This window comes from Monopterus albus, unplaced genomic scaffold (genome assembly GCF_001952655.1).
Source record: "Monopterus albus unplaced genomic scaffold, M_albus_1.0 scaffold316.1, whole genome shotgun sequence".
Classification (NCBI taxonomy): domain Eukaryota; kingdom Metazoa; phylum Chordata; class Actinopteri; order Synbranchiformes; family Synbranchidae; genus Monopterus; species Monopterus albus.
Window position 1 is genome coordinate 149,262 of NW_018128196.1, and position 23,151 is coordinate 172,412.

A 23,151-nucleotide genomic window follows, 5' to 3' on the forward strand; every position below is an offset into this window, starting at 1 on the left:
TCGCAGATATCAATATACCTGCGTGTTTCTTCATACATCTGAGGGTCCAGCAACCCCTTCATACTCTCCTTGTCTCGGCATACTGGTCCTCGGCGTGCTGGTCATGGGTCCTGGATCCTGGTTCCGAGGTCTGGTCACTAGTCGATCATACCGCTAGTCGATCACACCTTCGATGTTTGTGTTGCGTCAGACAGATGTTTTCAGGCGCTCGTGAGCTCGGTTTTAACATGACATCCCTAATAGAAACATTGCTCATCGTGTTATGTCACGGTTCTGAGTTTGTGCTATGTCTTAGGTTTTCTCCCACCACTGAGTGCTGCCTACTGTTTATTCCTCCACTCATCCAGTCAGCGTCCTGCTGTGCTCAGTCTTTTTCATTTCACATTTTATTAGCAGAAACACTCCATCAGGTCGTACAGTTTTAGAAATGCAGGCCATGTTAAAATGTGTTGAGTTTAATCTAAACATCAGCTGCTACTTAGACACAAACGTGTAAGTGCTGCAGACAACAGTGCAGTTGTGCAGAGGCAGGTCGCCACCTGACCACAGGGACAACGTGCGTCTACATCCCTGTTAGTGCTCTTTAAAAGCTGCAGCTTTCTTTGCAGAAACTGAACTGGTTGGACAGAAAGGACAACATCTGGATGATCTGGCTCTTCTTCTTCTCTGGTTGGCATCCTAGTGTTGCATTGGTGCCATCTTGAATCTGGCTCTTCTCGATCGTACCAGTAGAGCTAAAATGACAAGTTTGTTCTGTGGATGATGCTCCTCCTGGGACCAGGAATGAGATCTGGACACTTTGTGGAAGTCCAGCCACCTTCAGACATTTCATGGATCAAATTTTTAGTTGTGGGATTTTTAGAGCTTTTGAATGAGGAGTAAAGAAATGCCTCTAATGTCAGTAAGTGTCCTTTGGGCCCGATGATGCTGATTTAATGGAAACCTAAGTAAAACATATTTTATCTTAAGTCACACAGATGCATGACCTTCATGCAAAACTCAAATGTGGGCAGGGTTCGTCCTCATTGATGTCTACCCCCAGAGCAAAGTGTTAAACAGTGTGAGGAGAACGACAGGCTCGGTGTTTACGGAATGTGTTCTGTGGTTCCTGCAGTAATCCCACGAAGAGCTGCAGACAAATCCTCCACAGGGTCCCACCCACACCAACCAACACCCATCTGAGGAAACACCACGGCTGTGTGCCTGCGGCCAGCCCAGGGATCGACTCCGTGCTAACACATCCACTGTGTTTACATTAGGACGGGACCCGGGTGAGCTTCAACAGGCTGCGGCTTGCTCCCGCTGGTAACAAGGAGGGCGCTTCATCCAGCCCTATGAGCAGCACTTAGTGGTAAACTGTGTCGTGACAGGAAGTCGGATGGAAGCAAACATCGGCTCATTTCATTATCCCACTTTTACCACTAAAGCCTTGGTTTGGTGGGACAGAGAAATGAATTTCACAGCCCAGGTGGCTTCGTACTGTAGTGACCACAAATTACAGGATTAGCTGTGGAGCTACCCGGATATTCCACTGAAGTAAAAGTATGAATACCGCAGGGTAGAAATACTCTGCTGCAAGTAAAAGTCCTGCATTTTATTTGAATAAAAGCAGAAAACTGTACTTTAGGAGAACCACGACTAAAAGCACTCACTGGTCAAAATAGTAGATTATAAATACTTGTGCATCCATGTGTCCACTTTGCTGCTGCTGTTAGGTGGATTCGTTTTTAATAACACAGTGAGACGTAAATGTAGTGAAAAACTACAATATTCCCTCTAAAATACACAGGAGGACAATTCAAACGTATTTCCAAATAATCTCCTAAAACGTTTCCTGGAAATAATCAGATCATTCGGTACCAATTATAGGTAAAATATCAGCTGGTACACTTCCACTTATGGCTAAATGCTAAGCTAGCACAGACCTGACAGTGCGCGGCAGGTGAGCACGCACAAAGGTTCAAAGAGTCTACAAACACACAACTGGCCACAAACTCAGTGGTTCTTTGCTGAAAACTGCAGAAATCACTGACCGGCAAAGAAGTTTAAGTAGCAGAGAACAAGAATTTCAACATGTCTGTTTGAATACGATTTGCAGCTATTTTAGGAAATGACTGAGCCTTTCTTTAAATGCAACCCTGTATTTGTGGTTGTTGTTGGTTTTGGGCTTTTGGTAATAAGAAGCATTAACTATTTTAAACGTGTCTCTGAAGACTGTAGGTGTGACCAGGTGCATGTCTCATGCAGGCTGAGGTGAGTTTCAGGTGAGGCCTCACATCACTTTATCATCCTCTGATTCAGGATTAGTGTAGCGGCAGCTCGACCAGCGCTGACTCACCTGTGTGAGGAGGCGACGTTCACCTGAGCAACGGTGGGCTCAGCATTTACAGCTCCAGCTACACCGTTTCTGACGTGTGTGTCTGAACATACATGACTGTGAAGTGTTTCTGTGCCCAGAAGGGAACGAAAGCACAAGTCACGCCCAGACCCAGCTCAAGGTGCGTCGCAGCCTTATACGGAAAGCAGTGGACGTTCAAGTGAAAGTACCACAGTGTACACATACTCAGTTACAAGTAAAGCTCCTGCACTCGAAATGTTACTGAAGTAAGGGTATAAAAAAATCAGCATCCAAATCTACTTGAAGTACCAAATTACCAGTACACGTCCTGCAGATTGGCCCGTGTCCCAGTAATGTCTCTGATACTACTGGATCATAGTGACTGATGCGTTACTGTGTTCATCACTTTAATGCTGCAGCTGGTAAAGGTGGAGCTGATGGTAACTACCTTATATACTTATACTGTGAAGTACATTACATCCTGCTGGGTAGCTGGTGGATCTCCCACCAGGATCAATAGAGTCTGATGGTTCTACTGGATTTGATTCATCTGATTCTGAAGTTATCAGGTACATGTAGTGCAGTAAAAAGTACATGGTCTGTCTAAGGATGAAGTAGCAGAACAAATACTCAAAGTTCAGCTACTTCAGAATTGTAGCCTACTTAATTAAATGTACTTTCCATTGCTGCTCTTTATTCATAATACAGTAAGTGTTTGGAGGTGGTTAAGGGCTAATTAAGAGATCTTGCTCCCTAGTGACAGAAGAAAACTAAAAGGTAAACTGAGTTCAAATTGTGTTGGCTGGAAACAACAAAGTGTAAAGATGACAGCAGTTGTGCATGCAGGAGTGTTTAACGAAGCAAGCCGAGTTCCTTCATCCTGGAAACTAAACCGAGTAGAGAACAAGAGGGTCAGACACTCACCATAGTGCGTGAACGCCGCCTGGACGGCACAAACTGCAGCCAAAACCCCGCAGAGTGAAATCCAGCTGCTGCTGCTGCTCGTCATAGTGTGTGAAAAGCAGATCAGTGTCAAATGTCCTCAGAGCTGCAGGAAGCTGCTTTTTAACTCCTGTCCTGCTGCAGGTCTGTACACGCTGTGCATGCTGCTGCACACTTACTCACATGTGATTCACAGAGTATACACTCACACACAGTCAGAGGATGTGTGTCAGCCGCTGGGAGCGCTGGGACAGTCCGGGGCGTTGTTCTGGACCTCGGCTGGGACAGTTACAGTTTTATGATACAAAGACGTTTCACAAGGCAGCGATTTAAAAATCCTATTGTGTGGACAGGAAGTGTCCCAGAAATGGAAAGTATTCAGCATTTGATTCAGATGTGTCTGTGTGCTGCTGAATGTAGGAGAGTTCAGCCGGTTGAACGGAGCTAATCATTAAACATTAACCAAGCACGACATCATAAGACCTCACAGAGCATGTTGAACCAAGTTGTTTGAGTAGCTCAGAGAAATGTGAGTGAGCAGAGGAGCATGACGAGGAGAAGTTTGTGTTCATTTAGTTTTTATCTGCCTGAAACTGTTCAGCCAGCAGTGGCCTAGAAAATAACTTTATAGCACTTTTGAAAAACAAGTTACAAAGACATGAAAGAAAAAGAAAAATGACCAGAAATATGCTAAATAAAAGTACAAGTAAACACAAATAAGAACAAAATGGTAATTGCACTAAAAAGATAACACAAGAGAATGTGTTTCTCAAAACGTTTGTTTTTGAGAGAGATTTTAAAGAGTTTTCAGTCTGTACCTAGAACTTGCCAGCAGTCAGGAGGATTAGCATGGTCTACAGTAATTCACATTCTAACACCGGTTCTAAACTCTGCAGGTTAGCAGCGACAATGAAAGTGGCCTTATGGGGGTTCTTTTGCTGGACTTTGTGAGTTCTGTGAGATAGGAGTGCAGCGGGCCACAGTATGTTCAGGTAACACATGGTAATGACTGAGCCTTAGACGTCAAGTCAAATGTATTTATAGGGCACATTTAAAAGCAACAGATGCTGACCAAGGTGCTTTACTGACAGGAAGTAAACAAGACAAACAAAATGTTAATCATTGTGAAGACTCACTCAAAAGCAGCAGTGTAAGGCTGGGACATAAAGGTGGAAACCAGTGAGGAGGAGCTGGCGCTAATGGGTGAACTGATCCACAGTGTGGGAGCAGCTCTGGAAAAGGCTCCGTCACCTGTGGATCTGTGAGTGTGGAACTGATCCAAGGGTCTGGATGTGGAGCGAGGGACAAGGGGATCTGAGATGGGAGCTGGTGCCAAACCATGCATCAAATATTCAAAGCAAGTGGTGCCGAGGAGAGGTGTTCTCCACTCCTGGCACCAGTGAGGAGTCCTGCTGCTGTAGCAGTAGGTGCATGTTTGAAGAGTGTCAGAATCTGTTTGCTCAGCAGTCACAGTTTTGGCAGTTTTATCAATAATGTGTATTGTACTTGCAGTATTTTCTCATGTTGTGAATCTCTGTGGCCCAGAGGACACTCCTCTCATTGTCGTTTTGGTTTCTCAGTAGCCACATTTGAGTGGTTGATTGTTGTATTTGGACTCATGTTTCTAACATTGGCAGTCTGGGTACTGAACCTGCCTGTGTGGTGTCACTAAATCACAGCCCTCAGGACTCAGGGTTGTTTCCATTTGTAAACTGTGTCCTGAAGCTGCAGGTATGACGGAGCGGCCAGACACACCCTGAGCTTCAGATGCACACACGCACACACACCGCCAGCTCATGGTTACACACCTGAACACTTTCCCCACCACTGATCTGCACAAACACACCGCTGCAGGCTGGAACACACACAGAGCCACGCCCGGTCTGTTCCTGTTACCTTGTCAGCCCCACACCCTCAAAACACACGTGTTGTCAACATCTGTCTGCATTTCCCAACTCTGAGTTCACTTTTCAGCTACACTATCAGTGTGTCTGGTTCATGTGTAATCACTGAATAAACATGTCATAACTGGCCTGTAACAGACTGCAGTCTGGCTGTAATCAGTGCTGAGTGTTTATTAATGTGTTAGTGAACAACTTGTCCTGTTCTCACCCTGAACTGGAGGCTGCTGCATTCATATGAAATCATGGACCGTGTATACAATATGCCTTCAAATGAGATGATATAGTTGTTGACAGACACTGAACATGAATAATGTTGGTCTTTTTATGTCTAAATCTGTGTTTCATGTTCTCTTAATTGTATTTTTACTTTGGTAACTTTAATTAATAATTATAATAAACAAAGTAACCAGAAAATCTAGCAAAACTATTAGTGTATTATAATTGTACAACAACTAGATTAGAGCACCAGTACAACAGTAATGCAAAGATTGTAACTGATGGCAGAGGCTGGTTCCAGATGATATTAGAACAAAAATAATCTCCAGTCACCAGATGTTGTTGTTGTAGGTTCAGTTTTTTGTGTGGAAATGAACTGCCTGTGTCTAGCTGTTGCAAACTGTCTTGACTCAAATTAAGAATAAAGTATTTTGAATTGAATTTACACTAAAGCAATTTTGATAGCTGCTGGATTCATCATAATACCAGGAGGTTCACACTGGTGTAGTACTAGTCACACTCCGGCCCAGCAGGGGGCGTGATAAACATTTTTAACCGGAAGTCAACCACAACAACAGATCCAAGTGAAGGATAGCAAGCTCCCGGTGTAGCAGATCTGAAGTCTGCAGTAACTTTCATCTTTACCGATCTGACTGTGAGTCATAAGCTTATTGCCAACAGTTAGATTTGTTAATTAATTGTTAGTGTTTGTAATGCAGTTCAGTGTTTCCAGCAAAGGCAATAATTTATTATTCTACGCAGTAAGCCTAACAAGAGTGAGGTTCACTAATTGATTCAACGAGCTAATGGCAGCTTTATCTCACGAAGCTTGAATGAATGAGTGTGCGCATTAAATATTGGTCTGACACGTAAGTTTAAAACACGATATAGTGACTGTGTGAGTTTGGTGTATATAAATAACGTAGCAAAGTGCTGATGATTGGCGGAAGTTAGCCTTAGGTGGTGCCGCTAGCTACGAAGATAAAGCCGGAGTGTATGCTAACGTGCAGGTTGCTGTGAAGAACCGTGAACACAAAGTGCCAACAAACAAGCACTGTCCCTTTTAAATTTTCGCTTCGTTACTAAATGGTTTGCATAACATTTATAAGGTTCCATGCTTTCAAATCGTTTCCCTGTAACTACAAGCCAAACTCGATTGAAAAAAACTTGTAATTCAAAGCGAGTGGCCTTATCTACCACAACACAGGGGTTCTCATGTCTACTTCTGAATTACATTAACCTCGTGTTGGGCTGTCATTTCCGTCCCGAAGCCATTTCGAGGTTTTATTTATTCATTAAACCGGGTTAATCAAGACATTACAGTCGAGTATGTCTCCTAGGTCAACGAACGATTTTTGGGTGGAGTTTTGTTATTATATGCTCTTTGGTTACTCCGAGTCTCAGAAGCCGTTTGGAATTAGCGAACATTAATTACGCTGACAGGAGTGGTCACAGTTAAATTGACTGGTTTATTTTAAAGTTTGTCAGGCAGTTTATCAGAACTTGTTTGTTAGTTAACTGCCAGGAGTTTATTTCACACACTGAAGGGTCTACAGAGAAGGACCGTCAGTCCACCATGGCAGACATCAAGAACTTTCTGTATGCCTGGTGTGGAAAGAAGAAGCTGACTCCCAGCTATGACATCCGAGCTGCAGGCAACAAAAACAGACAGAAATTTATGTGTGAGGTGAGTTTTCTGTCTACCCCGTGTTCTGCTGTAAGTTCTGTTCAGCTCACTTACTCTGTCTGACCTTAAACTCTCCTCTGTGCAGGTTCGTGTTGATGGCTTCAGCTACATCGGGATGGGAAACTCCACCAACAAGAAGGATGCCCAGACCAACGCTGCCAGGGACTTTGTGAACTACCTGGTTCGAGTTGGGGAAATGAATCCAGCAGAGGTCCCAGCTATGGGGGTCAGTACACCATTCCTGTTGTTGTGTAAATGATGAAACAAAAACTGACTTAGTGGTTTTCATATCATGTCTTAAAACCTCCAAGAACGAAGTATGAATGAGTTTCCATCTCTGAGAGTAAACCACTCACAGGGTTATAATGCTGCTGGGCCAGAGGTTTCAGAATGTGAATCCCAGTTCAAAGCTGAGTAATAACAACTAAATTCCTGTTGCAGTTAGTTTCAGTGGAACAGAAAAGTTGTTTTAAGACATTGAAACCACTAGCTATTTAATATTCCATTAAAGAATTAATAAGGACATCAATCAAATATTTGGTCTATACTAAGAGAGACTTTGCACAATGTTCTTACTTTGCAAATAACTTAAACAATTGCCACAGTTATTCAAATGGTCATGGGCAGATTTTCTATTAACTGAGGAATTAACCAGCTAGTCCTCTCAGCCCGTGCCCTCAGCTGCCATCCACATGCTACAGTGAACAGCTCTGGTAGTACAGGTCACATTAATTCAAGTTCACAGACTGAATCTGAATCTTGTGTTGCCAGGTGAGCGCTCCAGGTGGTGACCAGCCTGATGGAGGAGGCGGGGAAGAACACTGTGACGGCTTTGGAAACCTCCCATCTGGCGGCCCCCTACCCCCTCACCTTGTAGTGAAAAAAGAGCAAGGTAACAGAATCGTTTCTTTAACAATAAGTCACATTTTAATTAAACTGCTGTTGGCGTACATGCTCCTCTTTCCTGGAGATCACAGCAGGACAATATGAGTGCTGCTTTTATTCTGCACTGCTAAATGGCAGCACAGCAGGCTGCAGACTCGTCTCAGTCGTCTCATAAACCTGACTGTGATGAACAAGTCTGAACAAGCTCAGACTCACATCATCACATTCATTCAGACACGACCCACAGCGCCTGCGCTAACATGAGCAAAGTTTTCCTCCCTGTTAATTTTACAGATATGCTCACTGCCAGTGCCAGCTTCAACCCACCTTGTTCACTTTTTGCACACTTCAGTAAGAAGTTGCCGTCAGCATCACTCTGCATGTTTGTCTTTATTCTTGTTGTTACAAGAGGGCAGCAGCGGTGGGCCAGTTCCAGGAGTGACTGGACTTGGTTACTCAGGAGGAGGGAACTCTGGATTAGTAGGAGGAGGAGCTCAGTGGGACCGAGGAGCCAACCTGAAAGAGTACTATGCCAAGAGAGACGAACAGGAGGCACAGGCGGTACGACTTCCTGTTTATTTTACCACTGACAAAACCCAGCTGACTGTCCTGAGTACAAAAAAGAATGTTTCCAGGGAAGGCTCAGCCTGCGTCAGTGGCTGCCCAGTAACATCTCTAGGAGATAATACTGACACCAATAAATCCACATTAGCAAATTGGAATGTTATTCACTGTTCTTCTTGTGCCTGTCTGGATGTTTGTCGTAGACTCTGGAGTCGGAGGAGGTGGACCTGAATGCTAATCTCCATGGTAACTGGACACTGGAGAACGCCAAGGCCCGTCTAAACCAGTTCTTCCAGAAGGAGAAAACCAGCACGGAGTATAAATACAGCCAAGTGGGACCAGACCACAACAGGTGTGCATCAGAGAAGTCGACGTGTGCGGGGTGGTTAGAAAACAGCCTGGATGTTTCACGGAGCACAGACCACAGTCCTGCGCTGTGCCGTCTGCTTATTTAAAGGGGAACGTCACAGGTTTTCAACCAGGTTTTAACACTTATAGAACTGGTAACAGCCTTTATCTAAATGATGTTTATTTTACATCAGAAATCACCATTTGCTCTCCTGCAAGAATCTGTCAGGTAGCGCAAATGACACATTTCCCTTTGAATGACTTTAGTAATTTTTTTGCTTATAAATCAGATAATCAGCGAGTCTATAAAATATAAATAAAGCCCCAAACTAAAATACTCTCAAACATTTGGTTTACAATGAAATGAAAACTAGAAAAGCAGCTAAACCTTTGGGAGTTTTACTCAATGAATTAAATATTTTTATTGACAGATTTTCTGTCAGTGAATAAAATTTCTTTTTTGATTATTATTCCAGATCATTTCCATTCTAGTAAGCATGTTCACGAGGCTGCTTGTTTCTGGGATGGAGGAGCTATTTTAGAATAAGTAACTTTATTGATGACATCCGTCATAACTTCAGGCTCATCTTTAACACTCAGTCAGATCCCTGGTGGATTTCACATTTCACGGACGTTTATTGGATCATTTATGATGTGATAACTACAGCTTCTCTGGAGCCCTTACAGAGAGTTGTCATGAATTAAAGACTTCTTCAGGAAATGTCCTGATTTTATTTGTTTCCTGACCTTTTCTCTTCTGCGACCTTTTTTTCTGATTGTGTTTTGTCCGTTTCTCCTTTTTCTGCTTCATCTGCTGCTCTTACAAAAACCTTATTTTTTTCCTCTTATGTCAGTAAATGCAACATGATAGCGATGACAGGAGAAAGGTTTGCTTGTGCCCTGTACTCAAATGAACACTTGTCAGCAGTTACAGCCACTCTCTGAGCATCAACACACCCTGGCTGTGTCTTGGCAGCATCAATGTGTTTCAACCCTCCACACATGCTGCACCTCCCCGATCAGCACACCCCGACGTGGCCCTGTGATGCAGCCGGGTTGTGTGAAATGAATTGGTTGTCATTGAAATCCCACACTTGTGTTCAGGATGTTCCTGTATGTTTTTCTGCTGGACTGCTGTAAACACAGAGACCTCCAGAGTGTGTTGGCTACACCAGAGAGATCTCACAGTTGGAACACTGCATGTGCAAAGTGAACATCTAACACAGTGAAAGTAGAGCAGGGAGCAGGAGGAGGGGGCCCAGGCACCAGCTGAAACTGGTGGCCTTTGGAGGCGGAACACAGAGCAACACGAGAACTCACAACCACACTGAAGGAAGACATGAGACAGTGTTTAGATGAACTAAAGCTGTCCCATGGGTGCATCTCGGTTCTCAGTGGAGTCTGGTTGTGATTTCTGGTGTCGCTGTTCACCGCAGGGCAGGGAGCAGCCGGGGACCCCACAGTCACAGCTGCTGACGGGTGTTGTTTTTTTTTTAAGTCTGGCAGAAAAACATACAGGCTTCCTCCTGAGAACACAATGGGTGAGTTCATCACTTCACTTTAATCATTGCTCATGCTTTTAGTTTGAAAAACCCAGGAAGTAAAGCTGTGCTCTTTTTATGTCTGCAGGAGTTTCATAGCGGAGATGCAGCTGTTTGTGAAACAGCTCGGCAGAAGTAAGAAACTCGCACCTCTCTTTTGAAATGCTGTTAAAGTTTCATTAGCAAATGTTGAAAAAACTATTTTATACAAATCTGAGTAGAAATCTGATGATAATTTCAGGTTTAGTCACTCAGCCTGAGTAAGAGCAGTTTTTACTCTGATGTTTGTGTTAGTTCCATATGTCAGGTCAAAGTTCACAGCACTCTTTACCTGTCTGTTCTGAAGGGATTACGGCTCGAGAGCACGGCTCCAACAAGAAGCTGGCGGCCCAGTCATGCGCCCTGTCTCTGGTCCGACAGCTGTATCACCTGGGGGTCATTGAGGCATACTCTGGAGTCACCAAGAAGAAGGAAGGAGAAACTGTACGCCAGCAGGACATCCTCCTCAGCCTTGTCTCAGACAGTTTACTGACAGATGTGTCGCTTCAGATAAAGTCAGGCTTCAGCCAAACAACATTTGTTTTTGACTCTGTGTTTCCTGTGTCCAGCTGGAGGCCTTCGAGGTCCATGTTTCTCCAGAGCTGCAGCAGCAGCTGGCCGGTGTCGTCCAGGAGCTCGGAGTCCACATCCCCCCGTCTGTGAGTCACCGGAGTACCCAGAATTGACCCTTCTAGTAGCTGACCCTACTTGTCAGGGCTAACTTGGTTTGTCTTGGTTCATCTCGTCCGGTCCAGCCTGCAGATCCCAGCAGTTCGGTGTCTCTGATCCAGGGGAAGATGGCGACATTTGAGCCATCCCAGCGTCAGAGTGGAGCTGGGGTGGTCCCCTGGTCCCCTCCACAGGTCAACTGGAACCCCTGGACCAGCAGCAATATTGACGAGGGGCCGCTGGCCTACGTGAGTCTTTGTTCTCCTACTCGGGCAGATTGATTTTATTGATTTGCTGTGTACTGCCAGGCATTCAGATAACACTGATGCACTGTTGCATTACCTAGTAAACCAGTATGAATGCAGAGTGATGGACACTGGTGGACCTCTTAATATTCAAGTTCATATTTGTGTTTCCCAGAATTTTCCCAGTCAGAGAACAGTCACTGTACTTTGTGGGGTATTAGTCGCATTTGGTGAAGAATGTGTTGTTGGAAGAAGAAAAACCATAGGTCACAGTTTTGTCTCCATGTCCTGCTGTTATTGGGGCATGAAGACGTCACTGCGCCATGGATCACTCTGTGCCAGCAGGCCACCATGCATATTGTCATATAGTGACAATCTGTCTGTAACGTCTGTCCTCAGATTACAGAAGCCATTTAAACGGTGACAGTGATTTGGAGGATGGGTGTACGATGGCCACGATTCCCAGTAATAACTTGCTTTCTTGTAATGCTTTTGAGAGTTTTTTTTCTTGCTTTGCTGGAATCCAGTTGCTAAAGCTGCTAAGACGGAGCTGTGTGTGTTTTGATTTAATCATTATCATGGACCCCACTAAGTGGCTTTTAATTCCACAGTAAATTTTTAAATGGATTTCTACAAGATATTAGTCTGTAGGGTGTCCAGAAAAATGTTCTTACAGCGAGGGCATACTGCTGCTAATGGATCTGTAGTGATGTAACTAAGTCAGACTAAAGGCGCCTTCGGACCAAAGAGTCCTAGGGACTTAGTTCTAGGGACTACCCACCTGGGGAACCCCTCCAACAGATACAGACCTTTCATGGGCTTTTTCCTGTATGCATTTGCACCACCAGTAGGAGTGCTGAGGTGATGTAATACTAAGCTGGCTGACTGTTAGCCACTAGCCAACAAGCTCACAACAGGTAACAGAGTCACATTACAATACCAGTTTAGTACTTTCTTTATATGTTTCTAACCTTTAAGGAGCCGCTGGCTGTCTGCAGAGGCTTACGCTGGCGCACTGCAGCTCCCCATGTCACTGGTGATGGCTGCTGATCGCTATACACGGCTAATGTGGTTTTTATAAAATGACGGTGCTGCTCTGGCCATAGTACATGCATGTCATTCATGGTTCCTGTTGTCCGTGGAGAACACCTGCCCTGAAGCAGGAGCTAAAACACTCCCTCAAAACAGTGTTTTAAGAACTGTTACCATTCTCAGTTCCTCCAGTGCAGACACACAGAAAAGGGCAAACTTTTTCTAATACTTCTAAGAAATATGAAAAAGCTCCTCCAGTCTGAAAGCGCCTGAAATGACTGAAGTCAGGAATACTAAGCTGAAGTATTTCTCTGTTATCCTGTCCTCCAGTGCACCCCGGAGCAGATCAGTGCCGACCTGCATGATGAGCTGATGTACCAGCTGGAGCACGACGACAACCTGCAGAAGGTCAGCTCTTCCTCGTCTGCATCTGTGGCTGCTTTTGTTTGTGCAGCACTGGACTGATCCCTGCTGTCCTCATCGTCCCTCATGGTTGAGTTAAAACAGCTAAAAGTGCCTCACAGCCTGTTTGTGTGTAAAGACAACAGAGAACGCACACACATTTCACTGACAGTGAACGGTTGTCAGCAAGGTGAACTTTTGACTTGTTGAGGTTATAGACAAGTCAGGACAGGTCTGGAACACTGAAGGTTGCAGCTGGTGATTCTGTCTGTTTGTGTTACTGTGCACAAACCCTGTCCAGAGACCAGCGGCACCAGTGAATGTGGTGTCCTTACCGTAAAGTGTGCGAGTCCAGACCCTGGTGTAGCTTGTCGGGCTGTACTTCAGGAAACGTGAGGCCCATCTGTTTTCAACAGCCTGCTCCAGCATGTTCTGTGCAGTGTAGTAGTAGCTGGTGGACAAGTGTAACCAGAGACCGACGACCTTGTCTTCAGACACTGTTCTCAGCCTTTGCCGCATACCAACATCTGTAAATCTGGGTACATTAGTTAGTCAAATGTTGGCTCACCAGTTTATTCTACTAATTGCTCAGCCCTAATATTTAGCTTAAAAACATCTGAGTTCAGCCTTGAAAACCTCCCATGTGTAATTTCTGTGTAACCATAAAAGGGAAACTCTTCAGGTTGATGTGGTGTGAATTCAAGAGAAGAGAAATGATGATTTGTTGAACAATGGACCTCGAAGTGTTGGTGATGGTCTCTCTGTGGTTCAGATCCTGGCAGATCGTGACCAGCTGCCCGTCAAACAGTTTGAGGAGGAGATCATGGCAGCTGTCAGCAACAACTCTGTGGTGATAATCAGAGGAGCAACGGGCTGCGGTAAAACCACTCAGGTTCCTCAGTACATCCTGGACCGCTTTCTCAAAGGAGGCCGAGCGTCTGACTGTAACATCGTGGTCACCCAGGTAATGCTCAGCAGCTGACCCTCATTGATGACAAATTACTCTTCTCTGTGAGTCAGGTTTCTATTTTCTCACCCTTACTTGTGATGTAAAAGAGACTGTAGAGAGAGACACGAGCTGCAGAAAGTAAAGCACACACATTTATTATAGGACACTAACAGTCACACACTGAGGGACTGAATATCTGCGTGTCTGGGAGAGTGCGACAGTCATCGATAATCAGTCATAAAGACTAGTTATACAGATAAAGTTTCATTGTGGATTAATACATATGATTTCAAAGAGACTTTCATACAGAGGAACTTAGTCTAAGACGTGATCCCCATTTGACACCACAGCCTTATGTCACTGAAAATGTCCTGGACAATTATTTCCTGAGAAGAGTGGGAACCCGGCATGGGCGATGAGATGAAGGTAATAATATCCGCCACATCCCAGAGGATATAAACTGTCCGGTGGTCACGAGATCCTTGTTAAGATGCTCCCAGCAGTTCTGTGGGGTCTGGAGCAGCTATGGAGGAGTCTGTGCTGACTCGGGCTGTATCAGCTGCTCCTCAGACTCCGATCCCAGTCAGTGTGTTTAACGTGAGCCTGTCTTCTTCTCTGCAGCCCCGACGTATCAGCGCTGTGTCCGTGGCTGAGAGAGTCTCCTACGAGAGAGGAGAGGATCTTGGGAAAAGCTGCGGCTATAGCGTCCGCTTTGAGTCGGTCCTCCCTCGACCCCACGCCAGCATCCTCTTCTGCACCGTTGGTACGTACCTTGTCCACCAGGTGCTGATCAGAAACCGGTCAGGCTTCACTGCCTTGTCAGCAGGGTGCTCAGGAGTGTTTTGTGTTTCAGGTGTTTTGCTGCGGAAACTTGAAGCAGGAATCAGAGGGATTAGCCACGTTATCGTTGACGAGATCCACGAGAGAGACATCAACGTAAGTTCATTCATTAACCGGGTCACGGGTTTATAAGACAGGACAACTTCCTGTGTTGTTTGACCCCTTGTGTGCCTGTACAGACCGACTTCCTGATGGTGGTCCTCAGGGACGTGGTCCAGGCCTACCCAGAGGTCCGCATCATCCTCATGTCGGCCACCATCGATACCACCATGTTCAGAGAGTACTTCTTCAACTGTCCCGTCATCGAGGTGTTCGGACGCACCTTCCCTGTTCAAGGTACCTCGGGGCCACCTGTCTGTGTGCAGAGATGGCTGCTCTGTGTTGGTTGAAAACATTGATGGTCTCGTTCTCACTCCGCTTTCCGGCTGGTTCCAAAACAGAAATGTAGTGTGTGAGGCTAAGGACAGAAGTGGCAAAGTGAGGAGAAGGTAAAACAGCCGGATTTCAAGAATTTACGTTTTTTCACATTAAAAGTGGTAGAAATCCTCCTGATGAAACCAAAAACGACACCACAGCTGGAGTCGCATGTCAGGACATTTATTCAGCTACCAAAGCAGGCATGAAACAAAGAGTCACTTACCTAGAGTGGTGTTATTTTTAATGGGAAAAACTGACCAAGGATCCCTGGGTCAGTGTGCTCCCACTGGAGTTTGGTACAGTTAACTAGGGCTGGGCGATATGGCAAAAAATAAAAATCTAGGTTTTTTCATAAAATGTGACCGATTCACGATTTCGATTTCGATTTTTTTTTTATGTGTAACTAGCCAACTTAAACACAAGTACAACAACGTGACTGAAGTAACATTCTCTTCTTAAGTAACTTGAAAAACCATCAGTTTAAGAAACATTGTATTTTAGTGTGCATGCCATACATAAATTGGTCAACAAGGTGTAAATAAATGTAAAACAAATTCTCTAATGAAATGTCTTTGCAGCTGAATTAAATATGAAAGTAAATATTGAATTCTTCTTAATACAGAGTAAGAAAATAACCATTTTAAATCAATGACCAATGATTTTAACCAATCAGTCAACTCAAAAATTAAGCACATTTACACCAGAAGCATTATTAACAGTAAATGTTTGATAAGAAGCCAGCACATCTTTAAGCCCTTGACCAATTACTTCCCCAGTATGATCGTCAGGAAAATAACATGTCTGAAGACAAACACTTCGCAGTTTCCATTCTGCATCAACATAATGGGCTGTGAGGCTCATGTAAGGCTGAAGAGTACGACTACTCCACAGGTCAGTCGTCGTAGAAAAAAAAGATGCCTTATCAAGCTGTTCCGCTACTTTTTCACGTGTTTCAGTGTACATTCGAGGAATAGCTACGTCTTTGAAATATTTGCGGCTTGGCAACGTGTATCTTGGATCAACAGTGCGAAGCATTTTTAGGAACCTGGCTTTTCGATGGTGTATATGGGAACCATGTCCTTAGCGATATGAAACGCCACAGCATCTGTAATTTCTTGCCATCGGGGCACCTTTTTGTCATATGGAGTGGCATTGGAAAATGATGCCGCTAATGACATCTGGCGTTTTGCTATTTTAGGTTGCCCCGTTGCACTTGGCTTGTTTTCGTCTCTTAACTTTGAGCATTCTTCCCATTCTACTTGGTGTCTTTGTCGCAAATGTTGGAATAAATTAGTGGTGCTGCCACTGCCGGTTGCAACGGACTTTCGACATATTTTGCATTTGACAAAAGTTTGTTCGACGTCTTACCTCTCAAAGCCTAACCATTTCCAAACCACAGAGGAAACGTTACTAGTACCTTTTTTTGGCACAAGGTCATCTTGATGTGAAGAGCCACCCATCTCCATGATGTTTTTCTATAGCCTATTACGTTCCTTCATAGAGTGCTCTCACACGTAAGCGGTTAATTAGGCGCGCCATCATGTGGTCGGACAATATTGCCTTTTAATTATTCTGCCATTGGTGCAATGACAATGTATCTATTTTTTATTATAATTAAAAATTGCTATACCTCGATTTAAAAAAAAAAAATCGCCTTAAAACGTAAATTCGAATTAATCGAAAAAATCGAAAGAATCGCCCAGCCCTACAGTTAACACATTTGTTTGTTTGCAGAGTATTTCCTGGAAGACTGCATCCAGATGACCCACTTTGTCCCTCCACCGATGGACCGAAAGAAGAAGGAGAAAGATGAGGAGGGAGGAGATGACGACGTACGTTTGTTCTGATGTGACACTCAGTGCATCGGGATGTAAATGTCCCACTGAAAAACATTAATAAGTGTGCGTGAGCGTAGTCAGTCATCATCATGGCCGGCACTTTCCACGCCAGCAGTAGGAGCACTGACAGAGATGGGTTTCTCAAAGTTGGATCACAACCCAAGAAGTTCTTTTCTAGTTTTGAGATCAAATTCTAGACTTTGAGAGGATTTCATTTCCATATACCCCGATCATTCAGCACATTTTCAGAGGTCTCAGTTGGCCTTCGGTGAAGAGCATCACACACTAATAAGAAACTGAGACTTCCCTCTCACATTATAATTGTCCCAGTGTAGCAACTGTTTCTGTGTCAGTTTGGAGACTAACTCTTGTTTTCCTGCCTGTGCAGACCAACTGTAATGCGATATGTGGCTCGGAGTACACGGTGGAGACAAAGCAGTCCATGGCTCAGATTAACGAGAAGGAGACGTCCTTCGAGCTGGTCGAAGCGCTCTTGAAATACATCGAGACGCTGCAGGTGGCTGGAGCCGTGCTCATCTTCCTGCCTGGCTGGAACCTCATCTACTCCATGCAGAGACACCTGGAGACCAACCCACACTTTGGTGCGCTTCACATCGCACATCACACCTGCAGGAGGACGGCTGAGCTGCCTGCAGGGACCAACACACCACTGCACTGCTGCCTGTCCTCCCCCTTAAACTAAAAGACCTCAGTGTGAAAGCAATTCAAAAAGGAAGTCCTCTTCACAATAAAGGAATGACCTTGAAATGACTGGGTTTTATCCTGAGATACGACCTCAGCAGGTCGTGTCATCTGTCTGTGGCAGCTCCATCTGAACACAGCAGCGTTTTGGCTTGTGACCCATTAGAAGTCCATACCAGCAGGTTTACAAGTTGTAGCTCCTTAAGTACAAATGATAGATTCTTAACTAACTTGTTGACTGTTTTCAAATGCATGCACCTTTCAGATACAGATTTTCTTTTGTTTGAGGCACCCCTTGGATTTCACATTCGTATAGCTTGAAAATCAAATACTAGACCATTTAAACTGGCCAGAGGCATCTCATACATCACAGGTGTTGTGTTAAAGAGCACAAAAGTCACTGAGATGTTTCCTTTTGTTTATGGTCGTATATCTCCGCAGGGGTAGGTGCACACACCGTCTCAGTAAACCCTGCAGTGATGTGGGTCTGCAAACCCTCTTGCAGTGCTTTGGATTTTGGCATCCCAGCTCCCCCGTTTGACTTCTCTGAGCGTGATGTATAAGTGAGCAAAGCAGCGCAACCTTTTTTTAAAATAAACCTAGTTACACTGCATTAGGAAGCAGTGCTGGAGTAAAACTGGGGGAGAAGAACAGACAATGCAGACCTGTTCACTGTGATGTGTGACACAACTGACAGCAGGATTTCATACCATACAGACATGAACAGAAACCAGTCTGGTAGGAGATACATCTGAAAACACACCACTGGTTTGCAAAGTGGTTAAAGAAGCATATGTGCTTCCCAGTAATGAAGACAAAACCTGCAAACCCACTGGTATGGACCTTCTCAAGTCAGAGCAACCTCTTTGTTTAGCAGAGGTTTGACCTCCTGTAACACTGGATGCAAAACTGAAGTGTTGGAAATGAATATAAACACAGTGTAAGATATGCATAGTGAATGCAGTGCAGGTCGGGCTGTGATGGAGTTTTTGTTTTTTTTTTCTGTTTGTTTCAGGAAGTAACCGGTACCGGATCATGCCGCTTCACTCCCAGATCCCCCGAGAGGAGCAGAGGAAGGTGTTTGAGCCGGTTCCTGACAACATCAGAAAGGTCAGATTCAGGCAGATGGGAAAGTACAGTTAATGTATTGAGTGAGCTTCAGACCAGTTCCTGGTCACAGTCTCACTCTGAGACTCCTGCTGCTTCAGACAGAAGCTCATTAGTGCGTACACGAAACCAGTGTGCATCCTCTGAGACATGAATGTCGGTGCTGTTTGTCATTCAGACTGAACTCTCACAGGAGCTTGGTGTTGGCTCCAAACAGTCCAGCATCAGTTGAGCTCTAGCTGTTGGGAAAACATGTTTGTTTGCTACTTGGATGACACATGTTCCACTTCTGGTGTGATGTTGCAGGTGATTCTGTCCACCAACATCGCAGAGACGAGCATCACCATCAATGATGTCGTCTACGTCATCGACTCCTGCAAGTAAGTGTCAGGCTGTCGGTGTCAGTCTGGATTTCCATATATGATTGTTCTGACAGTGTGCTCGCTGTGCTCACAGGCAGAAAGTGAAGCTCTTCACCTCGCACAACAACATGACCAACTATGCCACCGTCTGGGCGTCCAAGACCAACCTGGAGCAGAGGAAAGGTCGCGCCGGCAGAGTGCGGCCCGGGTTCTGCTTCCACCTGTGTAGCCAAGCTCGGTTCGAGAAGTAAGCCTCCTCGGTGTGTGTTCGGCCGTGGTGTCGTCGCTCCCCATCTGCTTGTGACCACAGATGTGTGTGTTTCATGCCTCTGCAGGCTGGAGACTCATATGACTCCAGAGATCTTCAGGACACCGCTGCATGAAGTTGCTCTGAGCATCAAACTACTGAGACTTGGAGCCATCGGACACTTCCTGTCCAAGGCCATTGAGCCGCCGCCGCTGGACGCTGTCATCGAGGCTGAACACACATTGAAAGGTACAAAATGCACTAAGGTGACAGGCTCTGGTATTGGGCCACCCTGATGTCTACACAGCAGTACATAATGCCTCCTCTACTAAAGTCACCACGGCCCTTTGCTATTGTCTCTGAATCATGTTGGTATCTGTCGCTCTTCTATCAGGAGAGTTGGTCAGTATTTTTCAGTGCTGAAAGGCAGATACAAAGGTCTTTGGGGAACTATCAGAAGTGTTGTGGTTGTGTAGTCATTTCTTACCAAGAGGAGCTGCAAGACAAGACCTGTTTCTAGAAAAAGAAAAAACTAATGTCATTTTAACCGGTGTTTTGACTCATGGTGAGAAACTGTAGTTGCAGCCAGGGGAGATGAGTGACTGGCTTGTTTCCTTCAGAATGAACAGAAACAGTAAAGTGTTGTGATTATTTTTCTTGACCTGCTGAGGACTGAAGCAGCAGAGGATAGTTTCCTGTCAGCCTCCCAATGACTGCGTGTGTGTGTGTGTGTGTGTGTGTGTTTCAGAGCTGGACGCTCTGGACACTAACGATGAGCTGACTCCTCTGGGACGGATTCTGGCTCGGCTGCCCATCGAACCTCGATTGGGGAAGATGATGATCATGGGCTGCATCTTCAGGTCGGTTTTGCTGCTCTGTCCTGGGGAATCAGCCAGTAGCCTGTTTACTTTATGACTTTAAAAACTGTCTGTCGCCCTCTAGTGTTGGAGACGCCATGTGCACCATCTCAGCTGCCTTCTGTTTCCCAGAGCCTTTCATCAGCGAGGGCAAACGTCTCGGCTTTGTCCACAGAAACTTTGCTGGCAGTCGTTTCTCTGATCACGTGGCTCTGCTGTCTGTCTTCCAGGCCTGGGATGATGTCAGGTCTGTTCACAGGGCGAGGAAAGGGCGGGGTGACAGTCAGCCATTAGTGTTCATATAGTTTATGCTGTATAGAGCTGTGCTGCTCCCCTCGTTAAAGTTCAGTGAGCTGCTGTTTATGACTCCTGGCTCATACACGCAGCCGCACCTGCCTGTTTGAATGACTGAAGTGGTACTAAGCTCCTCAGTAACCTTGTGGCTTTCTGTTCAGGGTTAATGGTGAGGAAGCAGAAAGTCGCTTCTGTGAACACAAACGCCTTAACATGTCGACTCTGAGGATGACCTGGGAGGCCAAAGTGCAGCTGAAGGAGATCCTGGTCAACTCTGGATTCCCTGAAGGTACCTGAACACACCACTGAGCCCGCATCCGCATCCACATCCCAGGCCTTAACTCTCAGCTCTGACCTTGTTGTGTTGCTGCTTCCCGTCTGTGCGTGTCAGTGCCATGTACCCGTCTCCGGTATGAACACCGCTCAGCTCCTAAACTGCCACACATGCACAGGTATAACTGAAATGTGAGCCACCTGCACAGAAGAATAACAACCAGGTGGTGTGTGCGATGGTCAAATGGCCCAGTTTCCTCCCAAACCTCTGGGTTACGATCTGTTCCTCCCAGTTTGGCCTGATCAGAAGCTTCTCCATAAATGTCCACCACGTCCTGGTCTCTCCACTGACCCCATCACTGTTGTCGCTCTCCTCCATGTTTATTGTTACTGGTCTGTGAGGGGCCGCCGATGATGACGGGCCGTATGTGCAGAGGAGGAGACGTCACATGGATTCCGATTTGACTGTTCTGACGGCACTCGCGTAGTCAGAGGGCGGAGAGGAATCGGTTCTAGGAGTACATAAGCAGGTGGCCTAGATCTGGTCTGGTCTGTTCACACTGCTGTGGACACATCAGGTCTGGGATGTGGATGCAGTTTTATTCCTTAAGAAATGACAGGCAGTGACCTTCTCTGTCTCTCTCAGAGTGTCTGATGACTCAGATGTTCAACACGGTCGGACCGGACAACAACCTGGATGTGGTGATTTCTCTGCTGACCTTTGGCTCGTACCCAAATGTCTGCTACCACAAAGAGAAGAGGAAGATCCTGACCACCGAGGGACGCAACGCCCTCATCCACAAATCCTCTGTCAACTGCCCCTTCAGCAGCCATGACATGAGCTACCCGTCGCCGTTTTTCGTCTTCGGTGAGAAGGTAAAATCACAACACCAAGTGTTTTTGATTCCTTTACTAAAAAAATCAAGGAGAAGAGCAAAACAAACATTTTTAAACGTCTTTCAATACAGAACTTGAAGAAATACTCAGTTTCTTTAATATTTATGTTGTATGTTGAAAACCTCAACAACATTGTTTGGACAGTAACAGTGCAGTGTGAAATGTATGCAGCACATCTGTTTGGTTTCCTCTGATTGTTCTTTGAATGGTCACAATGTCCTGAGATTTTTTAACTACAGAATGAATCGGTGCAGTTTGTTTAGTAAAAATGACAGCGGTGGAAGAGGAGATTGTCCTGTTTTCTAGAAACCCTGCATTTCTTTGCTGTAGCTTGGAAAATGGCTGACACCAACCCACATGTCCCGGGAGCTTAACAAAGCCCGACTTACTGGAATTTTTCATATGAAAATGACCCTGACAGCCACTCCTTGGGAAGTGTGGAAACTCGGTGTGTTAAATGTGGCGTTGTCACTGATAAGACTAAACCATGCTGTTGGAGCTGAGGTAGTTATTGTTTGTTTTTCAGATTCGAACCCGAGCAATCTCAGCCAAAGGGATGACTCTGGTCAGTCCGCTGCAGCTGCTGCTGTTCGGCTGCAAGAAAATCAGCTCCAACGGAGACGTGGTAGAGCTCGACGACTGGTGAGGGCCACCGCAGACACACAGCTGGAGCCTGATCTTTGTCCGTTAGTCTGCTCATTAGCTTCTCAGCTGAAAAAACTCAAACTGGACTAGCTTTTTAGGCCTAAGACGTTTCACCTCTCATCCAAGAGGCTTCATCAGTTCTGCCCGACTGGTGTTGAGTCAGAGATGTATATCCCGATGTTTTAGTCCTTTGATGGCCAGCAATGTCCCCAAACAACTGAGCCGTTATAGCCCAGCATCGGTGAGCGTCGTTACCTGTCTTTGAACCTTCACCTGTGGACCGACGCCTGTTGTCCTGGTGGGCATGTTTGGGCAGAAATCTCAAAACAGAGTTGTAGATGGACAAGTTGTCTTGTGGTGCAGTGACTAACAGGTCCCCAGTGCAGTACCTGTGGAGGGGCCGCGCCCTGTTTGTGGTTACTGCCCATGACAGAGTTGCCTCTAAGTTGTTATAAGTGTTAGTGTTGGCAGCAGGAGTTGCTGATGTTAATCACGACATGCCTACAAGGGTCTGTTTAGTGAGTGTTGACCTTTCACATGAATGTGTGCAGGATCAAACTGAGGATTCCTCACGAGGTGGCGGGGGGCGTGGCAGCTCTGCGGGCCGGGTTCGAGGCTCTGGTGGTTGAAGTGACCAAGGACCCAGAGTACATCAGACAGATGGACGAGACCAACCAGCACCTGCTCAACATCATCAGACACATCTCCAGGCCGTCAGCAGCCGGGCTCAGCATGACGGCCGGCAGCAGCAGGTAACACGACGCAATGGGCAGCAGCTAACGGCTCAGTGTGTTTCCTTGTTATACAGGCAAAGCTGTTCAACACGAGGCTCATTAAACCAAGACTGGTGTGAACAGTTTGAGTGTGTGATGGAAACCTCTCATGTCTCTGCACAGGATGGGAGATGGCCC

The 23,151-nt window shown here is 45.6% G+C and overlaps 2 protein-coding genes across 3 annotated transcripts in view; one reads left to right on the forward strand and one right to left on the reverse strand.

Moving 5' to 3' along the window:
• lamc2 (laminin, gamma 2) overlaps positions 1-3,482 on the reverse strand; it is a 21,508-nt gene extending 18,026 nt beyond the window's left edge. The window contains exon 1 of one of the 2 annotated variants that reach the window (XM_020623934.1): positions 3,263-3,482. In XM_020623934.1, coding sequence (XP_020479590.1) covers positions 3,263-3,347 — 85 coding nt within the window. In that variant the 5' untranslated portion in view covers positions 3,348-3,482. Of the gene's footprint in view, positions 1-2,338; positions 2,509-3,262 lie in introns of those variants that run through there. The other variant, XM_020623935.1, reaches the window with a different exon arrangement.
• A 2,480-nt stretch (positions 3,483-5,962) lies between these two features.
• Positions 5,963-23,151, forward strand: part of dhx9 (DEAH (Asp-Glu-Ala-His) box helicase 9) — an 18,507-nt gene continuing 1,318 nt past the window's right edge. The window contains exons 1-28 of the mRNA XM_020623904.1: positions 5,963-6,055; positions 6,948-7,087; positions 7,173-7,313; positions 7,859-7,979; positions 8,382-8,533; positions 8,740-8,888; positions 10,514-10,560; positions 10,772-10,908; positions 11,034-11,123; positions 11,220-11,381; positions 12,741-12,818; positions 13,585-13,776; positions 14,383-14,524; positions 14,615-14,697; positions 14,781-14,937; positions 16,753-16,850; positions 17,245-17,458; positions 18,574-18,668; positions 18,972-19,045; positions 19,122-19,274; positions 19,363-19,523; positions 20,023-20,134; positions 20,217-20,378; positions 20,587-20,714; positions 21,345-21,574; positions 22,122-22,237; positions 22,792-22,992; positions 23,137-23,147. Coding sequence (XP_020479560.1) covers positions 6,977-7,087; positions 7,173-7,313; positions 7,859-7,979; positions 8,382-8,533; positions 8,740-8,888; positions 10,514-10,560; positions 10,772-10,908; positions 11,034-11,123; positions 11,220-11,381; positions 12,741-12,818; positions 13,585-13,776; positions 14,383-14,524; positions 14,615-14,697; positions 14,781-14,937; positions 16,753-16,850; positions 17,245-17,458; positions 18,574-18,668; positions 18,972-19,045; positions 19,122-19,274; positions 19,363-19,523; positions 20,023-20,134; positions 20,217-20,378; positions 20,587-20,714; positions 21,345-21,574; positions 22,122-22,237; positions 22,792-22,992; positions 23,137-23,147 — 3,517 coding nt within the window. The 5' untranslated portion in view covers positions 5,963-6,055; positions 6,948-6,976. The remainder of the gene's footprint in view (positions 6,056-6,947; positions 7,088-7,172; positions 7,314-7,858; positions 7,980-8,381; positions 8,534-8,739; positions 8,889-10,513; positions 10,561-10,771; positions 10,909-11,033; positions 11,124-11,219; positions 11,382-12,740; positions 12,819-13,584; positions 13,777-14,382; positions 14,525-14,614; positions 14,698-14,780; positions 14,938-16,752; positions 16,851-17,244; positions 17,459-18,573; positions 18,669-18,971; positions 19,046-19,121; positions 19,275-19,362; positions 19,524-20,022; positions 20,135-20,216; positions 20,379-20,586; positions 20,715-21,344; positions 21,575-22,121; positions 22,238-22,791; positions 22,993-23,136; positions 23,148-23,151) is intronic.